General features: G+C 45.2%; 1 protein-coding gene across 2 annotated transcripts in view; it reads left to right on the top strand.

The window, feature by feature from the left end:
* The window catches only part of LOC308169635 (oxysterol-binding protein 1-like), a 21,720-nt gene extending 16,993 nt beyond the window's left edge, over positions 1-4,727 (top strand). For both annotated transcript variants that reach the window (XM_080544341.1, XM_080544342.1), the window contains exons 14-17: positions 1-80; positions 658-893; positions 1,065-1,103; positions 1,304-4,727. The exon at positions 1-80 is cut by the window's left edge and continues 108 nt beyond it. In XM_080544341.1, coding sequence (XP_080400467.1) covers positions 1-80; positions 658-893; positions 1,065-1,103; positions 1,304-1,446 — 498 coding nt within the window. In that variant the 3' untranslated portion in view covers positions 1,447-4,727. The remainder of the gene's footprint in view (positions 81-657; positions 894-1,064; positions 1,104-1,303) is intronic.
* The last annotated feature ends 5,126 nt before the right edge of the window (positions 4,728-9,853 follow it).

The following is a 9,853-nucleotide window of genomic DNA, read 5'->3' as shown; positions in this document are numbered from 1 at the left end:
GAGAACGGCACCGACGGCCGGCAGAAGACCGTCTACCAGACCCTGAAGGCCCGCCCGCTCTGGAACAAGAACCCGCTGCCGTCAGTACCTACCCTCTTACTGTTGGGTGTGTGGGTGTGTGTGTGTGGGGGTCTGGGTGTGTGTGTGTGTTGTGGATGTGGTGTGTGTGTGTTGTACCCTGAAGGCCCGCCCGCTCTGGAACAAGAACCCGCTGCCGTCAGTACCTTCTTACTGTTGGGTGGGGGGGGGGGGGGGGGGGGTGTGGGTGTGGGTGTGGGTGTGGGTGTGTGTGGGTGTGGGTGTGGGTGTGGGTGTGTGGGTGTGGGTGTGGGTGTGGGTGTGGGTGTGGGTGTGGGTGTGGGTGTGGGTGTGGGTGTGGGTGTGGGTGTGGGTGTGGGTGTGGGTGTGTGTGGGTGTGGGTGTGGGTGTGGGAGTGGGTGTGTGGGTGTGTGTGTGTGTGTGTGTGGGTGTGTGTGAGTGTGTGTGTGGGTGGATGGTTGTGGGTGTGGGTGTGGGTGTGGGTGGGTGTGACTGTGTTTTAGTGTGTGACTGTGTTTTAGTGTCTGTGTGTGTGACTGTTTTAGTGTGTCTGTGTCTGTGTGTATGTTGTTTTTTATTCATGCACTTGACACCTCCCTGTGTTCTCTCTCTCCGTAGCGAGGGAGCAGAGACCATGTACTTCTTCACCTCCCTGGCGCTGACCCTGAACGAGCCAGAGGAGGGCGTGGCCCCCACGGACAGCCGTCTCCGCCCCGACCAGCGTCTGATGGAGGCGGGGCGGTGGGACGAGAGCAACCCGGAGAAGCAGAGGCTGGAGGAGAAGCAGCGCACCGTACGCCGCGAGAGGGAGAGAGAGGCCGCTAGTCAGAACACTGCCAGCCAATCAGAGGAGGGTAGGACGGACTTGTCTTTTCTTGCGGCTGAACGGGAGCAAATCCCCGCAATCATGTATTTTTTACCTTTCTATCTCTTTCTAAAATAGAAATGCTTAAGGATAACACTTAGAAACTAAGAAGGTCGAAACTGAAAAACGACTTTTGTTAACCCCTTTTCTCTCCCACAAGCTGTCGACGAGGACTCTTTTACTGACCCTTCTCTGAAAAGTAAGTATTCCCCCTTTTAGCTTTTTCCCCCTGTCCCTCTCTTCTCTCTATCTCTTCTCCATCTTTCCGTTTCAACAACTGGTTTTGTTGAAAAAGCAGTCTTAACCTGAGCAATCGCAGTGCAATCTATTGTCCTTTTTTTGGGGTTGTTTCTAGAGCTATCTAAAAGATGATGTTAAACGTTTCTTTTTTTCCGTCAGGCACTCATCAGGACAACTACACTTCCCAGTGGTTCGAGCGCTGCGAGGACCCCGTGGCTGGGGAATCCACTCACATCTATAAGGGAGGCTACTGGGAGGCCAAGGAGAACAACAGCTGGGACAACTGCCCCGACATATACTGACCTATGAGCGAGCCGTCGCCGTATTGCTTTCACCTCTCCGATCTCTCGAGATCTAACAAAACACGATGAAAAAGGGCTGACGGAACCAAAATGGAACTTTTTCGTTCTTTTATATATAAAACGGTCATCCCTCTCTCTCCTCTCTCTCTTTGTCGCTGCTGGAGTGGGGTCAAGAGCAGAGAGAGGGAGGACGTTTGATTGACACCTCACCCCTTACCATGTTGTGCCGGAAAAAAACGCTCTTTATTTAGATACTGTAGTGTTCCTCTCTTCATCCACACATCCGCCTTGTGGTTGGTGTGAAAAAAGGTTTTTAAAATATGGGTGAAACTTCTAATATAGTTAATGTCATTAAAAGCATTGATTGGTGGCCTTCAAAAAACAGTTTGTAGGGGGTTTCTTCTTTTGGTTAGCGTCTTGAACTAATGATCTGAAGGTCCCGGTGTGTTTGTGTGTGTGTGTGTATGATTGCATATCTGTTCTTCCATTGAAGGCTTTATGAACTTATGATCTCTGTACTGCCACCATGCAGTATCGACACAAAACGCGTGGCTCCCCTGAATACTGTTTTCCTTTCCTCACAGTAGATGAAGTACTTATCGGTTTTTTCCTTACCAGGGCCTTGTGTTTTTCCTCATAGTCTTCTATGCTCATTGAAATTGTGAGTTGGTGCAATTAACTTTATATTTTTTATCCGAGTGCTCTTTTGGTTGATGTCGTTGGAAGTAGACATCCCTTTCTTTGCTGGTTCGTCGCCTCTTGAGCCAGCGGCCAATCTCCTTCTCATCCCGATGGAGGATTAGTTGGAAAACAAATCTTTAAAAAAATGAAAAGGGTAGCCCCGCGGTGGCGTAGCGGTCTAAGCACTAGCCACTAGTGCAAGCTAACCACCGGGGACTGGGATCGAATCCCGGTCTCGCCAGATCCGGATATGGCCGAGGCACACAGGGAGCGGCATATTGAGCGGCCGCTCCAGAGGGCGGTATAGGACTATTTCCGGACAAGGATCCGTCGCGCAACAGCGCCCCCGGGGTGCCGGAATAACGGTGCTGGGCTCGAGGAGCCAGTCAGCTAGTCTGCCTGGCGATCTCCTCTGGGGCTGCCGGCCACGGGGTCGTGCGGCGGATCCTACGCAATAGGCAGGGGATAATTGGATGCTAGGTTGGGTTCAATTGGATACCAAATTGGGTGAAAAAGGGATAAAATCTGAAAAACAAATTTATAAAAAAAAAAAATTTAAATGAAAAGGGTCAGACGTTAATTCAAACCAGCACGACGGCAACCCTGTGGTTCCTGGGGCCTCATTTATAGAACGTGCTTAGATCAATTTGTCAAATTTTGATCTTACCCGTGTCGTACGTAGAAAACCACGTCAACGTAGTGATTTATACAATTTCAACGTGAGTCAATTTGATCGTGGAATCCAAACTAGCTCGACGTCGAGTATTCAACTTGCTTACGCACATCACCTACTGGTTATGCGGAGTTATTACAGCCATGTGAGCTGCACTGCCTAGTGTAATTCATGCAAGTGGCTCGTAATAAAATTAACGTTGTTATCAGCCGAGAAAATGAGTTTAATTCAAGATTTAAAAGGAACTGATGTTTATGATTGTATTTCAGTCTTCCTTTATATCCCTCCGTAGCTGTCTATCTTCCCTTCAACATGCCTAGTGCGTTCCACAACGGACCTTGCCCGGCCATGCGCTAAATTATACTGGATTTTCTCCGGTGTCAGGGAGTGAGCAGCCATATAAGAATAAGACCACCTGATAAGAATAAGACCATTATATTATTACAGTATAAGCAGCACTCGAGTTGAGGGGGGATGGCATCCCCCTGAAATAAAAACAGTCAAAATCGCCCCCCTCTTTCCACACTTAATGTCATTTTATCAATGAACGTGGTATTACTGCTATTTCAAGGTGCGAGGGGGCACGCACACATGCAATTACAGTTTTACTGACACTGAAGTCACTGACGCTGAGGGGATGCTAAAATTGTCCTCTTATGATAAAATCCACCACCTCCCCTGATTTTCTTTTACAACTTGAGTAGAGTATAAGCATGTGCCTGGTTAGTTGTCATGATCAAACGTTACAAATGCAATTTACCGAGAAGCCACCCTACTCTGCCCTCTCCCACTTCCAGACGAACGCCTACCCTATATTATAGCACTTGTCTTAATTCAGCCGCTATAATTGAGTCGCTATCACAGGGCGTTAATACAAACCTCATTCACCTGCGTTCATTTTACCTGCGTTGGTATTTATAGAAGGAAGCACGTACGCAACTTTAAACCATCTCAGCCCGTTTTATAAATAATGCTTACGTCCGTTTAGAAAAATGTGCTTACGTGAAAGTCAAAGATGACGTTCATGTACTTTTTTATAAATGAGGCCCCTGAGCTGAGAGAATGCATCATTTGAAGGAAGTTCAAAGTAATTTAGTTCAAGTCCTCTTTTTACAGAGTAATGAGTTACACCTTGTATTAAAAAGTCGTTTATAAAGAGTGTTGTTATCTGGTAAAATACTCTGTTTGTGTTAGCGTAGTTTAAGAGAGCATGGCGTGGGAAACGCTGACACTAGCGAGTGGCAGAAAGAGAGGAAATATATATCTATTCAGTGGTGGAAAAACTCACTCAACCAGTGACTCACCTAACCAGTCAACACAAACGAGTGTTTTGATGAGTACATATGCAAGTGTGTGTTTTTTTACACCCAAAAAATATGGGATTTACCGAGTTTCATAACACTTTTGTTTGTAAGTGTACTTAAAATGAAGAATAAAGAAACAAATAATTTAAAAACCATTTAAATAACTATGATTTTATATGTATAAAACATGGTATAATAATAGGGTAATGCCAATAATGGTGATTTTTTTTTGTCTTATTGCTTTCCTCTTATATTAATTGAAGAGGAACGTCATCCTTTCAAAAAACTAATCATAATGTGTGTGGCCATGCATAATGATCTGTCAGAGTATTGTTCTGTATTTTGTCTTAGAAACAAAGTTTTAAGTAATTACCGGTGTGTCAAACAGGTTCCTTCAACAACATGTTTCTCATACGCTTGTCCTTCATTTTTTATTTGTTCTATTTGCAATATTTTTCACTGTTATTAATTGGATAACAAGAAGAAGAAAGTTGTTTGCCAAATCACTTCTATAGAAAATATATCTATGTCCTCTTGTCTAGTGCAAGCCTGTGCAACATGAATGGAGAAGACTTGAGATGTTGACAATTAAATAAAAAGAAAAGTAAACTTGTCGGTTTGCATCCCGGAAACTTTATGAGTGCTGATTGTGTCAAATGTTTTTTTTTTTTTTTGTCTTTTATGATTTATTCATGGCTTTTCAGTTTTACATCACAGACACACAGGTACACCACAATGGAAGCAACAACATACCAACGAAAAACAACAACAATAACTATATATTAGTAAAATAAATCAGATAGGGAGTTAGGTCAAGGTCATTGTCAAGTCAAGAGAGGAGGGAGGGAAGCAATTGACCATTCGAGGGCGGGGGTTGTGGACTCATTTACCACTGGTACAGGCAGGGTTCGAGTTATGTGGGAGCCAATGGGAGCTGAGCTCCCATAAGGAAGGTCTGAGCTCCCATGAAAGCAGTAAATCTGTGGGGGTCGCTAATAATACATTACCACAACCATTATTTGATCATAAATGTCAATGTAATGAGTATTATTTATATTTATTTATATGATAAATATTCTAAAATAAACACGTTTTCCAAAAGAACTACGCGCACCAGAATTAATCTCCTGTGAATGACAGTATGCCTTTGACTGCCTGCACTTTACCACCAAGACACTACTAGGGGCGCAGTAGAATATTGTGCAACAGCAGAATATGATCGTTGAGAGCTTGCGAACGTGAAAACACGATTATTGAGAAGAAAACATTCAGTAGCTAGCTATCATGCCGCCCCAAAAAAGGGCACTGCTGCCGACCGAGTCGACAAGCCTGGAAAGTTTCGGGTTTTCATCCAAGAAACCAAACTTGAATTCAGCTGCACCTGTTATGACACCTAACGTTGAAACTGTTGAAATAGCAGAGCTCAAACAAATCCAAGTGCTTCCGAAGAAAGTAGCAGAACTCACCTCCAGTATGTATAAGGAGACAGCTAGCTAGTTCGTTCAGGGCAGCCTATACTGTCTAAAGAAAGGATGCCTTATACAAAACTGAATCCAATTATTAAACTTAATGAGATGAATGGCGCGACAGTTGGCCCCTGCTCACCCATCCGATCATTCATGTGCCCAGATTGTAGAGCACATTGCACAAGAGATGAAAAACAAATTCATTTCTAATGTCAAATCACTTGATTTTAACATTAGATGAAAGCACAATTCATGGACGAGCATACATGATTATTTATGTCAGGTGCGATGTCACTGGAAATGGAGATGTGGACAATGTGTCGTGCTAACAGGGATAGTGAATGGACTGTATAGCAAAAACCAGTGGCGGCTGGTGCTAAAATGTTTGGGTGGGGCACAGGTTATGGGGGCATGCTCCACGGGGAAGAATATCAACTTTAAAATCTGGATTTACAGTCAATTTTAGCATGAGAATAGCTCTACCCCCCTGTACAGACCTCGCCATCCCCTCTACCCCCCTGTACAGACCTCTTCATTCCCTCTACCCCCCTGTACAGACCTCTTCATCCCCTCTACCCACCTCTACAGACCTCTTCATCCCCTCTACCCCCCTGTACAGACCTCTTCATCCCCTCTACCCACCTCTACAGACCTCTCCATCCCCTCTACCCCCTGTACAGACCTCTTCATCCCCTCTACCCACCTCTACAGACCTCTTCATCCCCTCTACCCACCTCTACAGACCTCTTCATCCCCTCTACCCACCTCTACAGACCTCTCCATCCCCTCTACCCCCCTGTACAGACCTCTTCATCCTCTCTACCCCCCTGTACAGACCTCTTCATCCCCTCTACCCACCTCTACAGACCTCTCCATCCCCTCTACCCTCCTCTACAGACCTCTCCATCCCCTCTACCCCCTGTACAGACCTCTCCATCCCCTCTACCCCCTGTACAGACCTCTTCATCCCCTCTACCCTCCTCTACAGACCTCTTCATCCCCTCTACCCCCCTGTACAGACCTCTTCATCCCCTCTACCCCCCCTGTACAGACCTCTCCATCCCCTCTACCCTCCTCTACAGACCTCTCCATCCCCTCTACCCTCCTCTACAGACCTCTTCATCCCCTCTACCCACCTCTACAGACCTCTTCATCCCCTCTACCCCCCTGTACAGACCTCTTCATACCCTCTACCCCCCTGTACAGACCTCTTCATCCCCTCTACCCCCCTGTACAGACCTCTTCATCCCCTCTACCCCTTTGTACAGACCTCTTCATCCCCTCTACCCCTCTGTACAGACCTCTTCATCCCCTGTACAGACCTCTTCATCCCCTCTACCCCCCTGTACAGACCTCTTCATCCCCTCTACCCCCCCTGTACAGACCTCTTCATCCCCTCTACCCCCCTGTACAGACCTCTTCATCCCCTCTACCCCCCTGTACAGACCTCTTCATCCCCTCTACCCCCCTGTACAGACCTCTCCATCCCCTCTACCCCCCCTGTACAGACCTCTTCATCACCTCTACCCCCCTGTACAGACCTCTTCATCACCTCTACCCCCCCTGTACAGACCTCTTCATCACCTCTACCCCCCCAGTTTTCTCTACAGTTTCTACACGTCAACGTGTACCGAAACACTTGTTTCCAACGTGGTCCTACGTTTCTCCTACACCAAGACACATACAAAGAGCATAGAAACATACAAAGAGCATAGAAACATACAAAGAGCATAGAAGATACAATCAGAATACAGTCTGCCATTCCTTCTCCCAGCATCGATTTGGTTTTCCTATCATGACTGAAGGACAGATGATTCACTTACTTACACAAGTTTGACTTCGGTAATAGGTCCAGTTGCAATATCATCAAGTTGGGAACAAAAGATGCCTCCTTCTAATCCATTTGTTCAATTTGTTTACAAAGTCCGGTAGTGGAAAGCAGAACAAAGCATTTGTTACTTCACATCCCGTTAGCCATGTTTTCTTCTCATACCAACCTCTCGTAAATCCTCGGTTATACGATTTTCCAATTTTCCCTGCCTTTGTATAAACTTGCTTTATAATTAAATTTGGTCTGGGTGGTCCTAATTCCTTTACTGCTAATTTCTCCTGGTTGCTACGACGGCTGAACGGTGTTTCTTTTAAAGATTCAACCGCAGGTGAACGAACGTGATCTGAAATGTAGGTTAAAGCTACGCCGGCCGTATGACATGACGTAAGCACGTACGATTCTTTGTGCATGTCCCAAAACCCCATAGACAAATGACCGAATGGCCTGAAGTTACCAAAATAGATTTTACATGCAAGTCTACGAGAACAGCCTAGTGCAATTTCGAGTAGACTGAAAGTTGCCCTGAAAGGGGCGGGACTTGAAGCTGATTGGAACATACTCCACAGAACACTAGCTGATTGGACTATGATATACTCCACAGAACACTAGCTGATTGGACTATGATATTCAGAAGCAACACTGTCTAGAAGTCATAGAAAAAAAATCTCTCTCTTCTCCCTTTGGTGGGGCATTGTCCAATTGCCCCTAATGAACCAGCCTCCCCTGGCAAAAACAACTAAATGATTGGCCGAGATACCCGTGACTATCGCTTATAGCTGTTGTTTCATGTGGTGCTGTTGATGTGGTGAAATGAGTAGCCTATGGCTAATTAAAACTTGTAAGTCCCAACGCTGTGTGGGCATGATTCGCGCGCGTGCATGAGAACATTTCGCACTGTTATTTTGGAGACCCCCACAAAGCTCAGATTATAACTCGAACCCTGGGTACAGGGTTGTGGACTCATTTACCACTGGTACAGGGTTGTGGCACGAGGCGAAGCCGAGTAGGAAAACCCTGTACAGTGGTAAATGAGTCCACAACCTCCGCCCTCGAATGGTCAATTGCTTTTCTCCAACAGCCACCACATAATATAACAAATAAATACACAGTTGTAACATTAAAATCATGTATTTACAATCATTAATAGTTTCAGAATACATATATCCTTCCGCCACAGAATATAGTCCCATAAACCAGATCAACCATTGCATTGTAGGTCAGCACAGGTGTTCTTAATCAGATTGATTGGGAGGCGCATTGATACTGGAAATGAGGTCTGAACAGTGGGTTGTTGAGATATTTACCACTGTTGCTAGCCAATCAGAATCCAGTATCCAAACATGCTGTTGAAGAAAGAGGTTTTTCAGTTGGGAGGTGGCGGGGTCATTTTAATGGCATCTATATAATGTGGGAATGGCTGCCAGATGCTGTCAAACTTGGTTAGGGAGCCTCGTAGGGTATGCTTAATTTCGTCCGAATATTTTCAACCATTTATATAAATATAAATCTTTTTTATTTGCAAGTTATAACATTCAGTACCCAAGTCATGAACACGTTCTTGATGAAGTTAGCCTAATGTGTGTGATGCTAATACTGTATGTAGCCTACTCACACACACATTTCATTCCTCAGACTTAGGTGTGTTGAATGAATCAGACACGAAGAAATAGCTATTACAGCTATTACATAGCCAGAAGTATGTGAACACAGTTATGTTCTGGGGCTGTTTTTCATGGTTTGGGCTAGGCCCCTTAGTTCCAGTTAATGGAAATCTTAATGCTACAGCATACATACAGAGAATGGTATTCTTCCTACTTTGTGGCGACAGTTTGGGGAAGGCCCTTTCCTGTTTTAACATGATAATAATAAAAGGCCGGAAAACAGTGGTAAATAAGTCCACAACCCCCGCCCTCGAATGGTCAATTGCTTTTCTACAACAGCCACCGCATAATATAACAGATAAATACACAGTTGTAACATTAAATTCATGTATTTACAATCATTAATCGTTTCAGAATACATATATCCTTCCGCCACAGAATATAGTCCCATAAACAAGATCAACGATTAGGCGTTCTTAATCAGGTTGATTGGGAGGCGCATTGATACTGGAAATGCGGTCTGAACTGTGGGTTGTTGGGATATTTACCACTGTTGCTAGCCAATCAGAATCCAGTATCCAAACATGCTGTTGTAGAATGACGGTTTGCCGAGGTTGATGTGGAAGAACTTGACTGGCCTGCACAGAGCTCTGACCTCAACTCCATTGAACACTTTTGGGATGAATTGGAATGCTGACTGCAAGCCAGGCCTTCTCACCCAACATCAGTGCCCGACCTCAGTAACGCTCTTGCAGCTGAATCGGAGCAAATCCCCGCAATCATGTACCAAAATCTAGTCTAGCCTTCCCAGAAGAGTGGAAGCTGTTATAGCAGCAAAGGGGGGACTGACT

Source organism: Nansenia antarctica (genome assembly GCF_963989245.1).
Source record: "Nansenia antarctica genome assembly, chromosome: 13".
NCBI lineage: Eukaryota > Metazoa > Chordata > Actinopteri > Argentiniformes > Microstomatidae > Nansenia > Nansenia antarctica.
This window is presented reverse-complemented; position numbering and strand designations above follow the sequence as displayed.